Below are 25,381 nucleotides of genomic sequence, written 5' to 3' on the forward strand. Positions count from 1 at the left end.
TTATATAAGACCATAAGATATAGGAGCAGAATTAGGCCATTTGGCTCATCGAGTCTGCTCTGCCATTTCATCATAGCTGATCCATTTTCCTTCTCAGCCCCAAAATTTATAATTTTTTATAAACTTTTATGAGGTTTCCTACACTCCAAGGAATAAAGATCCTATGTGGCCAACCACTTCTAGGCCCTCTCGTCCAGACAGTATCCTTAGAAATCTCTCTGGCTTGATGTTTTTCCTATAAAAGGGTGACCAAAACTGCACACAATACTTGAAGTACGGCCTCACTAATTACCATATAACTGTAGAATAATGTCTCTGCTAAAGGTTTTCAGCCCCATGCCTACTTGTGCAGCTGCTTGCGGTGATATGTACATTTGTACTCCCAGGTGTCTCTGATCCTCCGCAACTGTCAGCGTCCCGTCATTCACTGTATGGGTCCTACCACAGTGAATCATATAGACTGTACAGAATCATAATCTCATAGACTGTCCAAAGTGAATCACTTCACACTTATCTAAGTTGAAATCCATTTCAAAATCAGTCAAATAAATTTATTATGAAAATACTCATATTTGAACCGATACGACCTTAAGATTCATTTTTATTACGGGCACTGACTGGAAAGTAAAGAAATACAATATGATTTATGAAAAGCTACACGTAAAAACTGACAACCAAAAGACAAAAATAAATAAACGAGTTGTAGGGTCTTTGAAGGTGAGTCCATTTGACATTCCTCAGGCCATCTCCATAACTGATCGAGATACCATCGAGGAGAAGGGACCCACATTCAATGATTCAGCAACAGCTTCTTCCATTCAATCAGATTTCTGGAAGGCCGATGAACTCTCCAGTTGCTTCTCTTTTGGACAATAATTTATTTATTTTTCCTAACTAATGTCCTTAATACTGCCAGCTAAGCAACAAATCTTATCCTGTCTTCGGTGCGGCAGCCGGGAGCTCTGGTTTGAACTTCCTGGTTTCTTCCCTCTGCAACTTCAAACCAACCCGCCTTCGCAGCGTCGCCGGAAAGGGTCGAGCTCTTGCCGCCGATTGGCTTCGCCCGCCGGCAGCAAGTGAGCGAGGCGAAGCCCGACCAATCCAGAGAAGGGGGCGGGATTATGCCGCCCAATGGAGGGCGGGCGGGGCGTGGCCAGGAGGGGAATTGTTACAGCGGGGTTGTTTCGCGGCAAATATTTGGCGCGTAAAAGTAGCAGTGCCGGTGCTGACTGCTTCCTGGATCGTGTGCGGGGCTGGAGGCTTCCCCCACCCCCTCTCCCTTCACCGCAGCATCGGTGCTCGGGACCGCTGCCCCAAACGAAGCACCCCAGACACTCCGCTCTGCAGCCAGGACCACAACTTGCCGCCGTAAAGATACGGGGATAACATTTTAAAGAGTCTTTCATTCTCGCGGCACCCGTTCCTTATAAGGGACAATGTCCAAAGAAACGTTCCCGGTTGCCATAAAGCCGGAGCCCGCTGCCACCGCCGCCGACGGGGCCCGCGGACTGCTCGGCCAATCGCTCCTGATCTTCTCTTCACCGGCAAGCGGCCGGGCCGAGGAGGCAGAGCGGGCGGGCGCCGAGGCTGCACGCAGGGTGCTGCTGTTCGCTGCTACTCCCCAGGGTCCCGGGTCGTCCGAATGGGGACAGCGGCCGCCCCTGGGTCGCCCACCGGTAATTGGAGCTGACTGCGCGCATGTGTGTGTGTGTGTGAGAGAGAGAGAGTAGGGTGAGGGAGTACCATTGTGATTAGTCAGCTAGGAGTTCAGCCTGAATGATTCGGGTTAAGTATTTTACATCAATCTGTATCCATCAGTAACTGTACTTGTATCTGACTAGACAATGAATGGGAACGCAGACAGGTGTGTGTATGCATTCTCTGTAGATCATGATTATGTGTGTGTGTTATCTCCTATAGTTAATAATTGTGTATGTACCCTGCAGATCATGGCTGGTGTGTATGTATATCCTGTAGATCATAACTGTGTGTGTATATCTGTAAATTATGTCTGTGTGTGTGTCTCTTGTAGTTCATGACTATGTGTACATATCTCCTGTAGTTTATGACTATGTGTACATATCTCCTGTAGATCATGACTCTGTGTATATCTGTAAATTCTGTCTGTGTGTGTGTGTATCTCCTATAGTTAATTATTGTGTATGTACCCTGTAGATCATAACTTTGTGTATCTCCTGTAGATAATGGCTGGTGTGTGTGTATATTCTATGGATCATAACTGTGTGTATATCTGTAAATCATGTCTGTGTGTGTGTCTGCTGTAGTTCATAACTGTGTGTGTCCTGTAGATCATGACTGTCTGGATATCTTTATATATCATGACACAGTGTGTATCACCTGTAGATCATGACTGTGTGTATCTGTAAATCATGTATGTGTGTTTGTGTCTCTTGTAGTTCATGACTGTGTGTACATATCTCCTGTAGATCATGACTGTGTATCTCCTGCAGATAATGATTTTATGTGTATCTCCTGTAGTTCATGACTATGTGTACATATCTCCTGTAGTTTATGAGTGTGTACATATCTCCTGTAGTTCATGACTGTGTGTATCTGTAAATCATGTCTGTGTGTGTGTCTCTTGTAGTTCATGACTGTGTGTGTCTATCTCCTGTAGTTCATGACTATGTACATATCTCCTGTAGTTCATGACTATGTGTACATATCTCCTGTAGATCATGACTGTGTGTATCTCCTGCAGATAATGATTGTATGTGTATCTCCTGTAGATAATGATTGTATGTGTATCTCCTGCAGATAATGATTGTATGTGTATCTCCTGTAGTTCATGACTATGTGTACATATCTCCTGTAGATCATGACTGTGTGTATCTCCTGCAGATAATGATTGTATGTGTATCTCCTGTAGATAATGATTGTATGTGTATCTCCTGCAGATAATGATTTTATGTGTATCTCCTGTAGTTCATGACTGTGTGTATCTGTAAATCATGTCTGTGTGTGTGTCTCTTGTAGTTCATGACTGTGTGTGTGTATCTCCTGTAGTTCATGACTGTGTGTACATATCTCCTGTAGATCATGACTGTGTATCTCCTGCAGATAATGATTTTATGTGTATCTCCTGTAGTTCATGACTATGTGTACATATCTCCTGTAGTTTATGAGTGTGTACATATCTCCTGTAGTTCATGACTGTGTGTATCTGTAAATCATGTCTGTGTGTGTGTCTCTTGTAGTTCATGACTGTGTGTGTATCTCCTGTAGTTCATGACTATGTGTACATATCTCCTGTAGTTCATGACTGTGTGTATCTCCTGTAGTTCATGACTATGTGTACATATCTCCTGTAGTTCATGACTATGTGTACATATCTCCTGTAGATCATGACTGTGTGTATCTCCTGTAGTTCATGACTATGTGTACATATCTCCTGTAGTTTATGAGTGTGTACATATCTCCTGTAGTTCATGACTGTGTGTATCTGTAAATCATGTCTGTGTGTGTGTCTCTTGTAGTTCATGACTGTGTGTGTGTATCTCCTGTAGTTCATGACTATGTGTACGTATCTCCTGTAGTTCATGACTATGTGTACATATCTCCTGTAGTTCATGACTATGTGTACATATCTCCTGTAGATCATGACTGTGTGTATCTCCTGCAGATAATGATTGTATGTGTATCTCCTGCAGATAATGATTGTATGTGTATCTCCTGTAGTTCATGACTGTGTGTATCTGTAAATCATGTCTGTGTGTGTGTCTCTTGTAGTTCATGACTGTGTGTGTCTATCTCCTGTAGTTCATGACTATGTGTACATATCTCCTGTAGATCATGTCTGTGTGTACATATCTCCTGTAGATCATGACTGTGTGTATCTCCTGCAGATAATGATTGTATGTGTATCTCCTGTAGATAATGATTGTATGTGTATCTCCTGCAGATAATGATTTTATGTGTAGCTCCTGTAGTTCATGACTGTGTGTATCTGTAAATCATGTCTGTGTGTGTCTCTCTTGTAGTTCATGACTGTGTGTGTGTATCTCCTGTAGTTCATGACTGTGTGTACATATCTCCTGTAGATCATGACTGTGTATCTCCTGCAGATAATGATTTTATGTGTATCTCCTGTAGTTCATGACTATGTGTACATATCTCCTGTAGTTTATGAGTGTGTACATATCTCCTGTAGTTCATGACTGTGTGTATCTGTAAATCATGTCTGTGTGTGTGTCTCTTGTAGTTCATGACTGTGTGTACATATCTCCTGTAGATCATGACTGTGTGTGTATCTGTAAATCATGTCTGTGTGTGTGTCTCTTGTAGTTCATGACTGTGTGTGTGTATCTCCTGTAGTTCATGACTATGTGTACGTATCTCCTGTAGTTCATGACTATGTGTACATATCTCCTGTAGTTCATGACTATGTGTACATATCTCCTGTAGATCATGACTGTGTGTATCTCCTGCAGATAATGATTGTATGTGTATCTCCTGCAGATAATGATTGTATGTGTATCTCCTGCAGATAATGATTTTATGTGTATCTCCTGTAGTTCATGACTGTGTGTATCTGTAAATCATGTCTGTGTGTGTATCTCCTGTAGTTCATGACTATGTGTACATATCTCCTGTAGTTTGAGTGTGTACATATCTCCTGTAGTTCATGACTGTGTGTATCTGTAAATCATGTCTGTGTGTGTGTCTCTTGTAGTTCATGACTGTGTGTACATATCTCCTGTAGATCATGACTGTGTGTGTATCTGTAAATCATGTCTGTGTGTGTGTCTCTTGTAGTTCATGACTGTGTGTGTGTCTCTTGTAGTTCATGACTGTGTGTGTATCTCCTGTAGTTCATGACTATGTGTACATATCTCCTGTAGTTCATGACTGTGTGTATCTCCTGTAGTTCATGACTGTGTGTATCTCCTGTAGTTCATGACTATGTGTACATATCTCCTGTAGTTCATGACTATGTGTACATATCTCCTGTAGATCATGACTGTGTGTATCTCCTGTAGTTCATGACTATGTGTACATATCTCCTGTAGTTTATGAGTGTGTACATATCTCCTGTAGTTCATGACTGTGTGTATCTGTAAATCATGTCTGTGTGTGTGTCTCTTGTAGTTCATGACTGTGTGTGTGTATCTCCTGTAGTTCATGACTATGTGTACGTATCTCCTGTAGTTCATGACTATGTGTACGTATCTCCTGTAGTTCATGACTATGTGTACATATCTCCTGTAGTTCATGACTATGTGTACATATCTCCTGTAGATCATGACTGTGTGTATCTCCTGCAGATAATGATTGTATGTGTATCTCCTGCAGATAATGATTGTATGTGTATCTCCTGTAGTTCATGACTGTGTGTATCTGTAAATCATGTCTGTGTGTGTGTCTCTTGTAGTTCATGACTGTGTGTGTCTATCTCCTGTAGTTCATGACTGTGTGTACATATCTCCTGTAGATCATGACTGTGTGTACATATCTCCTGTAGATCATGACTGTGTGTATCTCCTGCAGATAATGATTGTATGTGTATCTCCTGTAGATAATGATTGTATGTGTATCTCCTGCATATAATGATTTTATGTGTAGCTCCTGTAGTTCATGACTGTGTGTATCTGTAAATCATGTCTGTGTGTGTGTCTCTTGTAGTTCATGACTGTGTGTGTGTATCTCCTGTAGTTCATGACTGTGTGTACATATCTCCTGTAGATCATGACTGTGTATCTCCTGCAGATAATGATTTTATGTGTATCTCCTGTAGTTCATGACTATGTGTACATATCTCCTGTAGTTTATGAGTGTGTACATATCTCCTGTAGTTCATGACTGTGTGTATCTGTAAATCATGTCTGTGTGTGTGTCTCTTGTAGTTCATGACTGTGTGTACATATCTCCTGTAGATCATGACTGTGTGTGTATCTGTAAATCATGTCTGTGTGTGTGTCTCTTGTAGTTCATGTCTGTGTGTGTGTCTCTTGTAGTTCATGACTGTGTGTGTGTATCTCCTGTAGTTCATGACTGTGTGTATCTCCTGTAGTTCATGACTATGTGTACATATCTCCTGTAGTTCATGACTATGTGTACATATCTCCTGTAGATCATGACTGTGTGTATCTCCTGCAGATAATGATTGTATGTGTATCTCCTGCAGATAATGATTGTATGTGTATCTCCTGCAGATAATGATTTTATGTGTATCTCCTGTAGTTCATGACTGTGTGTATCTGTAAATCATGTCTGTGTGTGTATCTCCTGTAGTTCATGACTATGTGTACATATCTCCTGTAGTTCATGACTATGTGTACATATCTCCTGTAGATCATGACTGTGTGTATCTCCTGCAGATAATGATTGTATGTGTATCTCCTGCAGATAATGATTTTATGTGTATCTCCTGTAGTTCATGACTGTGTGTATCTGTAAATCATGTCTGTGTGTGTGTCTCTTGTAGTTCATGACTGTGTGTGTCTATCTCCTGTAGTTCATGACTATGTACATATCTCCTGTAGTTCATGAGTATGTGTACATATCTCCTGTAGATCATGACTGTGTGTATCTCCTGCAGATAATGATTGTATGTGTATCTCCTGTAGATAATGATTGTATGTGTATCTCCTGCAGATAATGATTGTATGTGTATCTCCTGCAGATAATGATTGTATGTGTACATATCTCCTGTAGTTCATGACTATGTGTACATATCTCCTGTAGATCATGACTGTGTGTATCTCCTGCAGATAATGATTGTATGTGTATCTCCTGCAGATAATGATTGTATGTGTATCTCCTGCAGATAATGATTTTATGTGTATCTCCTGTAGTTCATGACTGTGTGTATCTGTAAATCATGTCTGTGTGTGTGTGTGTGTGTGTGTGTCTGCTGTAGTTCATAACTGTGTGTGTCCTGTAGATCATGACTGTCTGGGTATCTTTATATATCATGACTCTGTGTGTGTGTCCACTGTAGATTATGACGGTGTGTGTATCTCCTGTAGATCATGACCATGTGTATGTGTATTTCCTGTAGACCATGACTGTGTGTATCTTCTGTAGATTAACACTGTGTGTGTGTGTGTCCTGTAGATCATGACTCTGTGTGTATCTCCTGCAGATCATGACATTCTGTGTGTGTGTAACACCTGCAGATCATAACTGTATGGGTGTGTGTATGTCCTGTAGATCATTGTGTATGTAGCTCCTGTATATCATGACTGTGTGTGCATATTTCCTCTGGATCATGACTATGTTTGTGTGTATCCCATATAGATCATTACTGTGTGTGTGTATCCCGTATAGATCATGACAGTGTGTCTCTGTGTCCTGTAGATTATGACTGTGTGTACATATCTCCTGTAGATAATGTCTCTGTCTGTATCTCATGTAGATAATGATTGTATGTATCACCTGTTGATTATGTCTGTGTGCTCTGTAGATTATGACTGTGCCTGTATATCTCCTGTAGATCATGACTGTGTTCATGTGTATCCCCTGCAGATCATGACTCTGTGTGTGTCTCCTTTAGATTATGACTCCTGTGTTTTTCTCCTGTAGATTATGACTGTGTATTTATGTCTTCTGTAGATAATGATTGTGTCCATATCCCTTGTAGATCATGAATGTGTGTGTATCTCCTCTAGATTATGACTGTGTGTATCTCCTGTAGATCATCACTGTGTGTGTGTGTGTCCACTGTAGGCCATGAATGTTTGTGTGTGTATCTCCTCCAGAACTTGACTGTGTCTGTGTGTCTCCTGTAGATCATGATTGTGTGTGTATCCCCTGTAGATCATGACTGTTTGTGACTATCTTGAGATCATGACTGTGTTCGTGTGTATTTCCTGTAGATCATGACTCTGTGAGTGTCTCCTGTAGAGTATGACTGTGTGTGTGTATCTCCTGCAAATCATCAGTTTGCGTGTATCTCCTGTAGATAATGGTTGTGTGTGTATCCCCTGTAGGTCATGACTGTGTGTGTGTATCCCCTGTAGGTCATGACTGCCTGTGTATTTTCTGTTGCTCATGACTGTGTGTGTGTACCTCCTGTAGATCATGTTTTTGTGTGTGTGTATATCCCATGTAGATCATGACTGCGTGTTTGTGTGCATCCCTTGTAGATCATGATAGTGTGTCTGCATCACCTGTAGATTGTGACCGTGTGTGTCTCCTGTAGATCATAACTGTTGTATGTGTGTGTGTGTGTGTGTGTGTCTCTCTCTCTCTCCTGCAGATCATGATTGTGTGTGTGTCCATTGTAGATCATGACTGTGTGTATCTGCTGTAGATTATGACTGTGTGTTTATCCCTTGTAGGCCATGACTGTGTATGTGCATCTCCTGTAGATCATGATGCTCTGTGTGTGTGTAACCCCTGAAGATCATGACTGTGTGTGTGTCAGTGTGTGTATGTCCTGTAGATCATGACTGTGTATGTGCATCTCATGTAGATCATGATGCTCTGTGTGTGTGTAACCCCTGTAGATCATGACTGTGTGTGTGTGTGTGTATCTGCTGTAGATATAGATTGTGTGTGTATCCCCTGCAGATCTTGATTGTGTGTATGTCTGTCTCCTGTTGATCATGACTCTGCGTGTGTGTGTGTGTGTATCCCCTGTAGGCAATGACTGTGTCTGTCTCGCCCTCTCCATCTCCCTCCTGTAAATCATGTCAGTCCGTGTGTACCTCCTGCGGATCAGGACTCTATGCGTTTGTATCCCTGTGGATAGAAACATAGAAAACCTACAGCACAATACAGGCCCTTCGGCCCACAAAGCTGTGCCAACCATGTCCTTACCTTAGACATTACCTAGGGTAAGGGTTAGGGATGAGTTGTTAAGTTGGCTGAGGTGCGGCAGCTGGATTTCAATGCAGTTAAGTGTGAGGTGATGAATTTTGGAAGCTCAGACTGAATCAAGATTTATATTGTGAATGCTAAGGCAAGAGTAATCAAGCAGAGAGACTTGGGGGTGCAGTTTGTTGAAAATGGTGGTGCCAAAACAGTTTAGTGTGTTGCCCTCTGTCAGTTAGGGCACTGAGTATAGGAATTGGGATATTATGCTGCAGCTGTAGAGTTCATTTGTAAGGCTGTATTTCAAAAACTGTGTATAATTTTGGTCACTTTTCATTGGAGAGTTGTGTTTAACTGCAAAGAATGCAGAGAAGTTTTACGAGGATGTTGCCAGGACTAGAACAAAGATCAGCACACTGCAGGCCAATTGGCCCATCACGTTCTGCCAAACTTTTAACCTGCTGCAAGATCAATCTAACTCTTCCCTCCTACAAAGTCCTCCACTTTTCCATCTTTCTATCTAAGAGTCGCTGATGTATTTGCCCCTCCCACCACCCTTTGAGCAGTTTTCCATACCCCCACCACCGTCTCTGTAAAAACCTGCCTTTGATGCCCCCCCTATACTTTCCTCTAATCACCCATTGTGTTAGCCATTTCTGCTCTGGGGGAAAGTCTGTGGTTGTCCACTCGATCTATGCCTCTCATCATCAACAAGGTAGTGCTTCTCTCAGAGGACTCGCGTAGGTACATGGAGGGATGCGTTCTGAACGCAGGAAGTTGGGACTCGCTTGTTGGGCACTGGTTGGCATGGACTCAATGGGCAGAGGGGCCTGTAAGCCCGCTGTGTTCTTCCATGACTCTGAGTGTGTCCCCTGTAGACCATGCCTGTGTGTGTACACGTGATCCTGGAGACCATGTACGTGTCCCCGTAGAACATGCCCACACGTGTACACGTAGACTCTTGAGTTAAGTGTAGGGATGTGTATGTGCATGCATATCTGTGGGTGTGTATTTCTTTGTGTTTGTATTGTCATGCGTACGTCCGGAGGCGTTATGGAAACACGTGGTTGGTGTTGCATTGCATGCCTTGCTCTGAGAGCCTTAGAACCTGGGACAGCAGAAGGGATGTGAGGCATGCTGGGTAAACCTGTGACCATTAGACATAAGAGCAGAGTTAGGCTGTTCTCTGTTCCACCCTTCCATCATGGCTGATTTATTACCCCTCTCAGCCCATTCTCCTGCCTTCTCCCCATAAACTTTGACACCCTTACTAATCAAGAACTTCTCAATCTCTGCTTTAAATATACCCAATGATTTGGCCTTCGCCGCTGTCTGTGGCAACGAATTCCACAGACTCACTACCCTCTGGCTAAAGAAATTAACCTCATCTCCAGTCTGACGGGATGTCCTTGTATTCTGAATCCATGCCTTATGGCCCTAGACTCTTGGACAACTGGGAACATCATCTGCATATCCACTCTATCTAGGCCTTTCAAAAGGACTGAGATTCCCCCTCATTCTTCAGAATTCCAGCGCGTACAGAGCCAGCGCCATCAAATACTCCTCGTGTGTTAAACCTTTCGTGAACCTCCTCTGGACTCCCTCAATGCTAGTGCATCCCTTCGTAGATATAGGGCCCAAAGTTGATCACCATATTCCATATGTGGTCTGACCCAAGCCTCAGTGTTACATCTCTGTGAAGCTGGGAGCTCATCGCACAAGTGCTTTCCCAGGCACTGAGCTGCTCTAAAACGTAATTGCCTGGCAGGCAGGGAGAGTAAACAAAAGTCCTTCAGTTGTAACAGGAATGGTGATCCGGACCAGGATCCCCAGGGAAAATGCATCGTCTCCCTCTCTGCTCCCACTGTGGTGTGCCTGGGCTACAGTGGCAGTGATCACAGTCCTAGTTTTAGTGGCACAGCATGCCTTGCCTCATAAAATGTTGCACACTTAGTGAATTTAAAAGGAAACTTTGGTTAGTTGCCCAAAGCTTTTTAAACTGCTGGAGGTTTTGCATTTGAAAGTGGCCTTCCTCTCCTATTCATTAGTCTCAGAGTTCTGCTAAATGCAAAGGCCTATTTCAGAGGCCTGAGCCCATCTCTTAAGTCCCTGGACAGCAACGCCTCCACCTTGAAGTCTTGGTGACTTATTTCTTCTGGAGAAGTGGGCAATCGTGTTTCAGAGCGGAGCAATGTGAGGCTTTATAGAATAGCTTTCAGAATGTTCCTGTGATTTGCAGTGGCGGACTTTGAAAAGTGTGCAGGCCAGTACCGAACCAGAAGGCCATGTTTGATTCCTGTTGCTGTTTAAGCCCATGCCTGAGGCACAGATAAGAGAGGACAGTCAAAATCTTTCTCTCCCAGCCTAGAAATGTCAAGTACAAGAGGGTGTGCGTTCGTTTAAGGTGAGAGTGTGGAACTTTGGAGGAAACGTGGAGAGCAGGTTTTTATAGAGTCGCAGATCTCTTCGGCCCATCTAGTCCATGCCTGTTCTGCCCAGTCCCATAAACCTGCAGCTGGGCCGTAGCCTCCATACCTCTCCCATCTATGTACTTACCCAAACTTCAATGGGTATATTTGAGGCGGAGGTTGATAGGATCTTGATTGGCCAAGATGCCAATGCTTACAGGGAGAATGGGGCAGACAGGTAATGAATCGGCAGTGAAATGGGGGAGCAGACTCAGTGGGATGAATGGCCTAATTCTGTTCCTGTGTCTTGTGGTTTAAATGTTGCAATCGAACCCGCATCTGTCACTTTCACTGAGGGCTGGTTTCACGCTCACACCACCCTCTGAGTGAAGAAATTTCCCCTCAGGTTTCCCTAAAACATCTCATCTTTCACCCTTAACCCATGACCTTTCATTCTAACTGCAGTGGAAAAAGCCTGCTTGCGTATACCCTGTCTATGCCCCTTATCATTTTGTATACCTCTATCAAATCTCTCATTCTCCTCTGCTCCGGGGAATAAAGTCCTAACCTATTCAACCTTGTCCTGTAACTCAGGTCCTTAAGTCCCAGCAACATCCTTGTAAATTCCCTCTGCATTCCTTCAATCTCCTGGATCTCTTTCTTGTAAGTAGGTGATCAGAACTGCTCAGGATATTCCAAATTAGGCCTTACCAATGGCTTGCCAACTTCAGCATAACGTCCTGACTCCTGAACTCAATACTTATTGATATCTTTCCTGTAGGTAGACAGATTTCCTGTTCTTTTTTTGCACAGAGTGGTGATCAGTCAGAGAAGCAAAGCAAAGAAAAGCTCCTTTTTTCCTTATCCGTAGACCTAGGCGGAGATGCCGGGCAGGATAGTGCAATTTCCCCACGTGGAATGTGGGAAGGCAGGAAGTCCTCCTGTATCTCTGACCACTACAACTGCGAGAAGTGTATCCAGCTGCAGCTTCTAACAAACCGCGTTAAGGAGTTGGAGCTGGAACTGGATGAACTCTGGATCATTCGGGAGGCTGAGGTGTGAGAGATAGGACATACAGAGAGGTCGTTTCACCCAAGGTGCAGGACTCGGGGAAACTGAGTGACAGTCAGGAAGGGAAAAGGGGTTAAAAGAGTACCCCTGTGGCCTCAACAACAGGCATACCACTTTGGGTACTGCCGGGGGGTTGGGGGGGGTGGGGAATGACCTAACAGAGGAAAGTCACTGGCACTGAGTCTGCCTCTGAGACTCAGAAGGGAAGGGGGAAGAAGAGGAATGCCACAGTGAAAGGGGATTTGTTCGTTAGGGGAATGGACAGGAGTTTCTGTGGACGAGATTCAACATGGTTTACTCAAGGAAAAATCTTTCTTGACAAATCTGTTGGAATTCTTTGAAGAAATAACAAGCAGGATAGTGAATCGGTAGATGTGGTGAACTTGGATTTTCAGAAGGCCTTTGACAAGGTGTTGCACATAAGGCTGCTTAGCCCATAGTATTACAGGTAAGACTCTAGCACGGATAAAGCAGTGGCTGACGGGCAGGAGGCAAAGAGTGGGGATAAAGGGAGCCTTTTCTGACTGGCTGCCAGTGACTAGTGGTGTTCCACAGGAGTCTGTGTTGACACTATGATTGGGATGATTGAATTGATGGTCTTGTTGCAAAGTTTGCAGATGATATGAAGAAAGGTGGAGGGGCAGGGAGTTGTGAGGAAATAGGGAGGCTACAGGAGGACTTAGACAGTTTAGGAGAATGGGCAAAGAAGTGGCAGATGGAATAGTGTCGGGAAGTGTACGATCATGCACTTTGGTAGAAGAAATGAAAGGGTTGACTATTTTCTAAATAGAGCGAAGATAGAAATATCTGAATTGCAAAGGGATTTGGGTGTTCATGTGCAGAATTCCCTAATGGTTAATTTGCAGGTTGAGTCGGTGGTGAGGAAGGCAAGTGTAATGTTGGCATTCATTTCGAGAGGACTAGAATATAAAAGCAAGGAAGTAATGTTGAGGCTTTATAAAGCACTGCTGAGGCCTCACTTGGAGTATTGTGATCAGTTTTGGGCCCCTTATCTGTGAAAGGATGTGCTGAAACTGGAGAGGGTTCAAAGGAGGTTCACAAAAATGATTTCAGGATTGCTTGGCTTGTCATGTGAAGAGTGCTTGATGGCTTTAGGCCTGTATGAATTAGAATTCAGAAGAATGAGGGGTGACCTAATTGAAACCTATCAAATGGTGAAAGGCCTTGATAGAGTGGATGTGGGGAGGATGCTTCCTGTGATGTGAGAGTTCAAGACCAGAGGACAAGGCTTCAGTATAGAGGGGTGTCTCTTTAGAACGGAGATGAGGAGGAATTTCTTTAGCTAGAGGTTGATGAATCTGGAATTCTTTGTCACAGGCAGCTGTGGAGGCCAAGTCTTTATGTATACTTAAGGCAGAGATTGATAGATTCTGGATTGGTCAGGACATGAAGGGATACTGGCAGACGGTAGGAGATTGGGGCTGAGAGGTAAATTGGTTTGGCCATGATGAAATGGCGGAGCAGATGTGATGGGCCAGATGGCCTAATTCTGCTCCTGTATATTATGGTCTTACCCGTGGAGGAGAATAGACAGTCGTTTTGGGTCAAAATCCCCCTCCATAAGTGCTGCCTGACTTGCTGAGTTCCTCCAGTATTTTGGGTACGTGGCACAGGACGGGTCTTTCAGCCCACAATGTTGTGCAGTAGTAATGAAACCAGTTAATCTGATCTCTGCACCCTGCACATTGGCTATATACCTTCCTGGTGTAGGTGGTCACGAGTCTTTTAACTAAGAGTCTCTTAAATGCTCCTATGGTATCTGCCTCTTGGCAGTGCATTCCAGACCTCCACCACCCTGAAAGTAAAACTTGCCCCACCCATCTCCTTTGAATGTTCCCTCCCTCCCACCTTAAAACCATGTCCTCTAGCACTAGTCAGTTCTGCCCTGGGGAAAAGGATATTGGCTGTCTATGTATGCCCGACATTTTGTTAACCTTGGGCCAAGTCCGCTCTGCCCCGACTGCTCTTGAGGGAACAACCCCAGTTTGTCTAACCGTTGCTCATTAGCCTCCAAGCTAGGCAGCATCCTGATGAACCGCTGCATCCCTTCCAAAGCCTCCTCATTCTCCTTGTAATGGAGTGCCCAGAATTGAAGGCAGTTCTCTAAGTATGGCTTAACCTGAGTTTTATAATCCCGAAACACAACTTCCTGGCTATAGAACTCAATGCAATGACCAATAAAGGCAAGTGTGCCCTACACCTAGACTTAGACCATAGCCCTCCATGCCCCTCCCATCCACGTACCTCTCCAATGTTGCACAAGGTGTTGTAAATGATGTACGCAGTGTTCAGCTGTGGTAGAAAGGCATGCAGCTTGGGGAAAGTGAATGAATGGAGGCTGCGTTGTAGCGACGTCAATAGTGGCCGGCTGCCCCTCGTGCCCCCAGCAAGGTCCAGCACGCGAGGAGCAGTTGTCGAATGTGGTGGAATGAAAAGATATATAAAGGAAACATCTGCACAAGCTCCTTCCAGAGCAAAATCCAACACACGCTGGCAGTCTTAAATCAAAGGATATTGTCCCAATACGCAGCCAGTTGGCAGGTTTTTATGGAGAGAGCAACAGAGTGGTCTTGTTCCAAATTCTCTTCCTTGATCCACGTCTCAATACGTTGCACTAAAATTAAAAGTTTAGGCACTAGCTCCTCCTCCTTTTCCCTTCCGTGTGAGCTGATACTAGATTGGAATCCAGCGCTCTTCAGTATTGGGTGCTGTGGGGGATTATATTTCAAACTAATTTCCGCTAATGCGGCAGTGCGGGCGCTAGATGATCTCATCTGGGCTTCCCACTTCGACTGTTTAATTCCACCGTGTTTTTGCCCTCTGATTAATACCTCTCGGAAGTGACATGGCAGAGCCAGAAACCCATTTACTGTCCCCACCTGAAAGCAGAAGAGGGAGTGGCTTCTTTGATCAAAATGAAGAGGGATGTTGAGACAGAGTCACAGAGCACTGCAGCACAGAAACAGACCCTTTGGCCCATCTAGTCCATTGCAAAGTGTTATTCTGCTTCGCCCTATTGAGCCACACCTGGACCATAGTCCTCCACACCCCTCCTGTCCATGTACTTGTCCAAACTCCTCTTAAATGTTGCAATCGAAGCCACGTCCCTCACTTCCGCTGGCAGCTTATTCCGCACTCCCACTACTCTTTCACCATCATACTTCACCTTTCATCCTTGACCTATGACCTCTAGTTCAAATCTCACCCAACTTCTGCAAAAGGGTTGCTTGCCTTTACCCTGTCTATACCCCTTATAATTTTGTACGCCGCTATCAAATCTCCACTCATTCTCCTATGCTGCATGGAATGAAGAAATACTTGTTCAATCTGTCCCTATAATTCAGGTGCTGGAGATGTAAATTTTCTCAGTACAGGCAATAGAATATAGAAAAAGTCGACCCATGATGTTGTGCTAATTTTTTAACCTACTCCAAGATCGATCTAACCCTTCCCTGATACACAAGCATAGTCTTAGAGTTCAGAGCACTGCGACACAGACATAGCCCTTTTGGACAGTCTACTCCACTTGCTGCTTGTTACGCCGCTGGTGTTTAAGGCAGCAATGATGGTCCTCCATCTCTGGTGGCGTTCACAGTTTCCTTCATTGTGTCAGTAGCTTCCTCTCAATTTTCAGTACTGTAAGTCACGCAAGTCCCGGGTGGAGGCTCAGGAATACCGTCGTACTCAGATGTAGAAGGATTTTTCATCGCTGTTTCTGTGACAATTTTGTTTTACCAGTCGGGGTTGTTAGCCCTGAGCTGAACCCCTGAACTTGGAGGACTGGTGGACCACTCTTAGTATATCTTCTACTGTTTGGCCTGGGTGACCCCACCAGGAGACAAAGCACAAGGCCTTGACTCCAGCCAACATCGCTCTCCGGGTCATTGAGGACACGAGCCTCCAAACCCTACGACAAAGTTGTGGTCCTCTTGGAGGAATTGTCTCCCATGCCGAACTGTTATTCTGCCTAGTCCCATCAAGCCACATCTGGATCATAGCCGTCCATACCTCTCCATCTATGTCCACTTAGCCAAGACAAATTGGAAATAGCCCTCAACCTGCATTTTTCCCATCATCCCATCAGTAGGGAATCTCTTGGAGGAGAGAACATTGACCTTGAAGTGCCACAGAGAGTGGCTGAAGGTTCAAGGGTAGTGTGGGCAAGGAATGGAGAGTCAGGTTTAAATATGGATGAGGGGAGACATTCGGAGGAGGCTGGTTGTGTCAGCAGGAACCGGCTAGACTGGTTTTTCTCCATAGCTTATTCCATGTGTGAGTGGACTGTCACGTGGTTTCTTATGTCTCGCAGGTGAAAAGGAAGCTGGATCTGGAGAGTGATCATCAATATCTGGCCGTGGAGGTGGATGCGGTGAAAGGGAAGGGCAAGACTTCTGGTAGAGGTATGCTGTGATCTGTAAGCGACTTGTCTGACGAAGGGTCAGCTTGAATTGTTGACTTTATTCCCCTCCTGATCTGCTGAATTCCTTCGGCATTTTGTGTGTGCAACTGGAGCTTGATGTATGCAATTTGGCTATTATAAAGTTCAAATTATATTTATTATCAAAGTATATGTATGTAATGCTCTGGTTAAGATTTCTACTGCTATGCTGTGAGGTATTTCAATTCAGCAGTTTTCTGTAAAAGCAGTGTGCCCTGCTGGTGAGTGTTCTGGTTTCACCTAAAGATAAGGAGCTATATTGTCCAACTTAGGAATGTTGTGTCAGCCAGTCAGGGTGAGATTGAGAGAAGGTTCTAGAGACTTCTGACGGAGAGCCGTTGGGTTAGTGCTGGAGTTGCGGAGAGGAGAGGATCAGGGGAGACACCTGGAGGACCCATCCGAACGGAAGACCTTAATACGAGGAGTTCTTCGCTACACAAAGTCCACGAAGGGAAGTTCTACCTGTGATTGGTAATGAGAATTCAGCGCCATACGTAAAGCGGTACACCCAGCTGATACAGAAGTGAGCTCCAACGTTTATGTGCACTCTTAAACTGTAATGAGCCCATTTCTTTTCTTTTCTTTTTCCTATTAACTGATAAAGCTGAAATTGGTAAATATACCTTCTTCATAATTTTATGCAGTGTATTATTTCTTGGTGACCGATAATTGTGTATGGGCAGCATTTACACAGCATTCGCTAAAGTTGTGGTTGCTTTAATTGGAATTTCCAATGTTCCTGTTTGATTGAACCTCAAATCCACCGACCCTAGATGTGTATTGTTTAGAAAGGTGACTTGCTCTCACTGAGTCATGTGGCTCTTGACGGAGTTAACTGACGAGCTATGCTGGTGAGAGGGGTACACTTGTGGGGGTTTTGGATGCTGTTTTAGGATTGATTAAGCAGTTTGTGTGTTTAAGCCAGTGGTTAAACTAGTGTTGGGGAAGGTGATTAAGGCACTTATTATTGTGGTTATAATGGATGCTGAGATTTGAAGAGGTTATCTACAAATAAGTCAAGTCAAGTCACTTTTTATTGTCATTTCGACCATAACTGCTTGTACAGTATGTAGTAAAAATGAGACATCGTTTTATCAGGACCATGGTGTTACATGACACAGCACAAAAACTAGACTGAACTATGTAAAAAAAAACAGCACAGAAAAAATCTACACTAGACTACAGACCTACCCAGGACTGCATAAAGTGCACAAAACAGCTCATCCATTACAATAAATAATAAACAGGGCAATAGGACAGTAAGGTATCAGTCCAGGCTCTGGGTATTGAGGAGTCTGATAGCTTGGGGGAAGAAATTGTTACATAGTCTGGTCGTGAGAGCCCGAATGCTTCGGTGCCTTTTCCCAGACGGTGACTTTTCTACTGACAAGTTTGATGTGGGTTGCTCCAAGAGTACTTGCCACACTGTCTGAGTGGCAGAGGAAGATCTTGACTGTTAGCGCAGGTGGAGGTGGGAGATGTTCAGCGGCATCGGCTGAAACTGAAGGAAGCTGGGATTGTCACTGAGTCGAGGAGTCCCGATGCATTACCCACAGCGGTGGTGAGGAGGAAGAATGGGAAGATACAAGTGTGTTTATTATCAGACACTGAACCGACATACAATCCCCAACCAGTATACTGTTCCACAAGTGGAGGATGCTCCCGCCTGCCTGAGGGGAGCAAAAAGGTTTTGTGTGTTCGAACTAAAGAGTGGGTATTATCAGTGAAGCTGGTAAAGAGAAGATGGCATCTGTATGTCCACTTGAATTCTTTCAGTTGAAAGAATGCCCCAAGGCATTTCAGGAGCACCAGCTACTTTCCAACATGTCATGGAGGAGACTGTTGGGGACATGAACCTGCCTGAAGTACTGGTGTATCTGAATGAGCTCATGGTCAGCACTGGAGGAGCATGAAACGAGGCTACTGAAGGTGTTGGATCACCTGAAAGCTGAAGGGTTAAAACCGTCACTGGACAAATGCCAGTTCTGTAAGACGTCAGCTAACTACGGTGGACGCGTGGTCTCACAGGATGGAGTAGCTCTGGATCTGTGCAAGATAGAGGAGGTGACCAAATGGCCAAGGCCCAAGAACGTGAGTCCCCTACATTCATTCCTTGGATTCTGTGGGTACTACCGGAGATTTGTGAAGGACTACTCCCGAGTCAGCCACTCTCTGAATCAGCTTCTATGTGGTTACCCCCCCCCCCCCCCACCCCGCCATGGAAGGCAGGGGGGAGAATGAAAGAGAAGGAGGTTAAATTTATCTGAGCCTTTTGGGTAAAGGTGGGATGCAAAATGTGAGGAGGTCTTTCAACTACTAGAAGAATTGCTGACTAAAGCCCCAGTTGCCTTATGTACTGCATACTGACGCCAGGCTTGAGGGCCTTAGGTGGTGTCCTATATCAGGACCAAGGTAAAGGATTGAAACCTGTTCCCTTCATCAACTGGAGCCTGTTATCCTCCGAACAAAACTACTCTACGCACAAATTGGAATTTCTGGCACTGAAATGGGCTGTGGTGGATGCTAAGTGACTGTATGTTGCCAAGTTCAAGGTGAGGCCCGACAACAATCCACTGCCCTATATTCTGACCATGGTGAAGTTGGGTGCCACCAGTCGTCGCTGGTTGGCGGCGTCTGCTTAGGATTTCAGCCGGGAAGTGGGAACACAGACACCGATGTGTTGACCCGACTTTTGCATGGGATACCGGAAATGGACGAAGAGTGAGAGGACGTTCCTGCCTCTGGTGTTAAAGCAACGTTCCAGTTTTCCGCAGTGGGGAAATCAGAGGCAAGGTTATGGCTGATAGAGCTGTGGATCATCTGAGAGCTTCTAGTCCTGCCATTCCACAAGCATATATATAATTTTTCATTTATTAAGTGCAATCGTAAACAATAGCCAAATCAGAAATGCTGATCGAGTCAACTAGTTCCTAAAGAGAGCTCTGATAGGCCAATCAGATGGTTCGCTGCTGCTCAATGATAGAACACAAAAAAATTATATGTACAATTTAAAAAAAAATAGTAGAAATACTGGAATCCTGATGATCATGATGAAGTCTGCTGGAGAGAGACATTTATACACATGCTGTCCTCCATAATTCAGAGAGATTGAAGGATAAGGTTGCAGGGTGACAAAACATGGCAGGAGCACTTGGAACTAAAAACTAATCCCTACCGGGAGAAAACAGCACCTGTTCTTTCCGCACTGATCTCCAGCAGTTTAAGGACTAAGTCCAGCCAGAACACAACTCACAAGTGCTCTTGAAAGTCGGGTATTAACCCTACCTGCCAACAACCAAGCATTGCCATCCCATTCCCCTTCATGATGGCTTACGAAGAAGCATGTGACTTCCCTCCCAGAGACGATCGGTGTTTGTGCACTCGACTCTCGAAGGCTTGGACCCCACCGTCGCAGATGTTTCCAACCACAGCATCTGGAAGGCTGTTCAAGATTCTGACAGCACAGTGAAGGAAGCTTCTATCCAGCGTGTAGGTTCTCGCATCAGGCATAGATACAGCATGAGCAGGCGTAGATAAACTTGATGTGTGGTGCGCCGTCTCTCATGATCTCGCGAAGGTCTGCAGGGCTGTGGCTGGAGTGCATGTTGTACAGCACAGCAGCTGCAGCAACCTGTCGTCTGTGGTGTAAGCTACTGATGGCTAGCTTCTCACCAGCTGTGGCTTCACCTACACCTGTAATCCTGAGAGCCTTTCTTTGAATGGAGTCAAGCTGGCTGAGGACACTCTGTGAGGCATTCATCCATGAGAAGCAGGCAAACTCCATGATACTTCGTACCTGGGCTTTGTAAACCCAGCTTGACTGCTCTGGATATGAAGCACTTGCCTGCCTTGGGTCCTGCAGCCCAGTAAAACGACTCTTGTATAGGTGCCATTTGGTCATCTGTTGTCAAAGGGGATGCGACCCAAGTTGAGAAGACACAACACCCTACCATATCCCATACTGATGGGGGAATGGGACACACTGGAGCTGAGCAATAAAGTTTTATACAGGATCACGTCTCCTCCAGACAGACCTCGGCGTTCCCAGTTGGTTTTGCCTGAGAGGTACCAGAGGATTGTACTAAGGTCGGTTCACGATGGCTTGGGTCATTTGGGGTTTGACAAGACCTACGGATTGATCCAAGATCAGATGTATTGGTCCCGAATGAAGCCTGAGGTTGAAGAGTACTGTAAGTCGTGTATCCGATGCATTTGGAGGAAGATGCTGCGTACAAGATCTGTTCCATTATCTCATTTACGGAGAGCGGGGCCACTTGATTTAGTATATATGGATTTCCTCTTGTTGCCGAAGTGCAATAGGAGAAGTATTTTGTTCTTTATGGTCCCCCAAGAAGGATATACAGTGATTGGGGAAGGGATTTTGAGTGTCGGTTCATACGAGTTACTGAGCGTGCTTGGAGGTCAAGGACATCGCCATATTATCCTCAAGGTGATCCTCAACCTAAGAGTTCAACTCGACATCGTTAGACATACTTGGAACCCTGGATGCCAACTAAAAGAACACGTGGAGTCAGCATATTGGGCATTTGGTGCACTGCTACAACTGTACACGGAATTAAGCTACTGGATACTCACCATACTATGTGCGAAACAAGATTACCTGTGGATCAAACACGAGGAAATCTGCAGATGCTGGAAATTCAAACAACAACAACACACACAAAATGCTGGTGGAACATAGCAGGCCAGGCAGCATCTATAGGGAGAAGCGCTGTCGACGTTTCGGGCCGAGACCCTTCGTCAGGACTAACCGAAAGGAAAGATAGTAAGAGATTTGCAAGTAGTTAGGGGAGGGGGAAATGCGAAATGATGGGAGAAGACCGGAGGGGATGGGATGAAGCTAAGAACTGGAAAGATGATTGGCGAAAGTGATACAGAGCTGGAGAAGGGAAAGGATCATGGGACGGGAGGCCTCAGGAGAAAGAAAGGGAGGGGGAAGCACCAGAGGGAGATGGAGAACAGGCAGACAACTAAATATGTCAGGGATGGGGTAAGAAGGTGAGGAGGGGCATTAACGGAAGTTAGAGAAGTCAATGTTCATGCCATCAGGTTGGAGGCTACCCAGCCGGTATATAAGGTGTTGTTCCTCCAACCTGAGTGTGGCTTCATCTTGACAGTAGAGGAGGCCATGGATAGACATATCGGAATGGGAATGGGACGTGGAATTAAAATGTGTGGCCACTGGGAGATCCTGCTTCCTCTGGCGGACTGAGCGTAGGTGTTCAGCAAAACAGTCTCCCAGTCTGTGTCGGGTCTCACCAATATATAAAAGGCCACACCGGGAGCACCGGACGCAGTATACCACACCAGCCGACTCACAGGTGAAGTGTCGCCTCACCTGGAAGGACTGTCTGGGGTCCTGAATGGTGGTGAGGGAGGAAGTGTAAGGGCAGGTGTACCACTTGTTCTGTTTACAAGGATAAGTGCCAGGAGGGAGATCGGTGGGAAGGGATGGGGAGGGGGGATGAGTGGACAAGGGAGTTGCGTAGGGAGCGATCCCTGCGAAAAACAGAAAGGGGGGGGAGAGAAAAATGTGTTTGATAGTGGGATCCCATTGGAGGTGGCGGAAGTTACAGAGAATTATACGTTGGACCCGGAGGTTGGTGGGGTGGTAGGTAAGGACAAGGGGAACCCTATCCCGAGTGGGGTGGTGGGTGGATGGGGTGAGGGCAGATGTGCGGGAAATGGGAGAGATGCTTTTGAGAGCAGAGTTGATGGTGGAAGAAGGGAAGCCCCTTTATTTAAAAAAGGAAGACATCTCCTTCGTCCTGGAATGAAAAGCCTCATCCTGAGAGCAGATGCGGCGGAGACAGAGGAATTGTGAGAAGGGGATAGCCTTTTTGCAAGAGGCAGGGTGGGAAGAGGAATAGTCCAGTTAGCTGTGAGAGGCTGTAGGCTTATAGCAGATATCAGTAGATAGGCCGTCTCCGGAGATGGAGACAGAAAGATCAAGAAAGGGGAGGGAGGTGTCGGAAATGGACCAGGTAAATTTGAGGGCAGGGTGAAAGTTGGAGGCAAAGTTAATGAAGCCTCCAGGTCCAACGTATAATTCTCCATAACTTCCGCCACCTCCAACGGGATCCCACTACCAAGCACATTTTTCCCTCCACCCCCCTTTCTGCTTTTCGCAGGGATCGCTCCCTACGCAACTCCCTTGTCCACTCGTCCCCCCCATCCTTTCCCACCAATCTCCCTTCTGGCACTTATCCTTGTAAACGGAACAAGTGCTACACCTGCCCTTACACTTCCTCCCTCACCACCATTCAGGGCCCCAGACAGTCCTTCCAGGTGAGGCGACACTTCACCTGTGAGTCGGCTGGTGTGGTATACTGCATCCGGTGCTCCCGGTGTGGCCTTTTATATATTGGTGAGACCCGACGCAGACCGGGAGACAGTTTCGCTGAACACCTACGCTCGGTCCGCCAGAGAAAGCAAGATCTCCCAGTGGCCACACATTTTAATTCCACATCCCATTCCCATTCTGATATGTCTATCCATGGCCTCCTCTGCTGTCAAAATGAATCCAAACTCAGGTTGGAGGAACAACACCTTATATACCGGCTGGGTAGCCTTCAACCTGATGGCATGAGCATTGACTTCTCTAACTTCCGTTAATGCCCCTCCTCCCCTTCTTACCCCATCCCTGACATACTTAGTTGTTTGCCTGTTCTCCATCTCCCTCTAGTGCTTCCCCCCTCCCCTTTCTTTCTCCTGAGGCCTCCCGTCCCATGATCCTTTCCCTTCTCCAGCTCTGTATCACTTTCGCCAATCACCTTTCCAGCTCTTAGCTTCATCCCACCCCCTCCGGTCTTCTCCTATCATTTTGCATTTCCCCCTCCCCCCACTACTTTCAAATCTCTTACTATCTTTCCTTTCAGTTAGTCCTGACGAAGGGTCTCGGCCCGAAACGTCGACAGTGCTTCTCCCTATAGATGCTGCCTGGCCTGCTGCGTTCCACCAGCATTTTGTGTGTGTTGTTACCTGTGGATCTCTGTTTTGGAGCCGGCGGTGAAGACTTGCAGCTGATAACGTGTCTGACAGGCAAAAAGCTTATGAGCTAGCAGCAGTTTCTGCTACCAAGAAAAACCAAGGAAACAAGGAGATAAGATCAACAGATTAGGTTCTCTCAACTGATGCCTGGAGACATTGTTTTAATAAAAAATTTGGGGCTACTAGGGAAACATAGGTTGGTTGACCACTTGGTGTCTATGCTTTGCGTCGTGGAGAGCCAAATGCCAAATTCGCCAGTTTTCCGGGGTGGAGCCAGAGGATGGGAATGGCCCTGTCAAAATTCTCCACTGGAATCAGCTTCTACCCCTAGGGCAGGAAGTACATGTTAAACTAGAGTCTGACACGGAAACTACACCTAGCAGGAGAACTAGAAGGACAAAAAGGCAACTTACTGCCAGTCCGATTTCCGTGGAAAGACCCGAAGAGGGACCAACCAATGTGTTCTGCATGGTCTCGGGATGAGGAAATGGGAGTTTGGTAACTCCCCAAGAATTGATTGACATTTCTGAATCTCTCAGCCATGACTTGGATGCAACGAGGAGGGGGCTACCAGTGGACAGGCAGACATGATAATAAATAGTGCGGGGGAGGGTGCTGAAACAATATAGTTAGGGATGAAGCTGTTCAGTCAGGCTGCTGGGGAGCTAAGCTGCCGGATGGTGTGAGTAATAGACTGGAAGGCATCCCCAGGTAAACAGGAACAGTCACTACAAGTGTCTGAGGCTGAAGAAGCTGGCGATGAGATAAGGGGGGGGTCTCAGAGTCAGGAGGCCCCCCAGTTAGGCTGGCATGTGACGTACTGGGGAAACAGATTGTAGCATCCATCCCAACGGTGAGATAGATCACTTCCATTTATAAATGGACTGGAGGGGTTGCGGTTTCTGAAATAGAAACACAGAAAACCTACAGCGCAATACAGGCCCTTCGGCCCACAAAGTTGTGCCGAACATGTCCCTACCTTAGAAATTGCCCATGGCCCTCTATTTTTCTAAGCTCCGTGTATCTATCTAAAAGTCTCTCAAAATACCTTATCGTATCTGCCTCCACCACCGTTGCCGGCAGCCCATTCCACGTACTCATAATTCTCTGAGTAAAAAAACTTACCCCTGACATCTCCTCTGTACCTACTTCCCAGCACCTTAAAACTGTGCCCTCTTGTGGCAGCCATTTCAGCCCCGGGAAAAAGCCTCAGACTATCCACATGATCAATGCCTCTCAACATCTTATACTCCTCTATCAGGTCGCCTCTCATCTTCCGTCGCTCCAAGGAGAAAAGGCCGAGTTCACTCAACCTGTCTTTGTAAGGCATGCTCCCCAATCCAGGCAACATCCTTGTAAATCTCCTCTGCACCCTTTCTATGGTTTCCACATCCTGAACTTCATTTGAATACTGTGTTACTAATATGGTTTAATAAGTTCCAAAGTCATGAGAACATGACTATTTTTGGTGGGGCGAGAGTATAATGCCCTGGTTAAGATTTCTACTGCTGTTCTGTGAGGTATTTTAGTTTAGCAAGTTTCTGTAAAAGTAGTGTGTCCTGCTGGTAAGAGTGTTTTGCCTTCAGCTAAAGATAAGGAACCATGCTGTCTGCCACTCAGGATGGCGGGATGGAGAGAAGGTTCTAGAGAGAGT

The 25,381-nt window shown here is 45.5% G+C and overlaps 1 protein-coding gene across 1 annotated transcript in view; it reads left to right on the top strand.

Moving 5' to 3' along the window:
* The first annotated feature begins 1,284 nt into the window (after positions 1 to 1,284).
* e2f1 (E2F transcription factor 1) overlaps positions 1,285 to 25,381 on the top strand; it is a 61,020-nt gene continuing 36,923 nt past the window's right edge. The window contains exons 1-2 of the mRNA XM_073059986.1: positions 1,285 to 1,676; positions 16,588 to 16,678. Coding sequence (XP_072916087.1) covers positions 1,437 to 1,676; positions 16,588 to 16,678 — 331 coding nt within the window. The 5' untranslated portion in view covers positions 1,285 to 1,436. The remainder of the gene's footprint in view (positions 1,677 to 16,587; positions 16,679 to 25,381) is intronic.

Source organism: Hemitrygon akajei, chromosome 11 (genome assembly GCF_048418815.1).
Source record: "Hemitrygon akajei chromosome 11, sHemAka1.3, whole genome shotgun sequence".
Taxonomy (NCBI): domain Eukaryota; kingdom Metazoa; phylum Chordata; class Chondrichthyes; order Myliobatiformes; family Dasyatidae; genus Hemitrygon; species Hemitrygon akajei.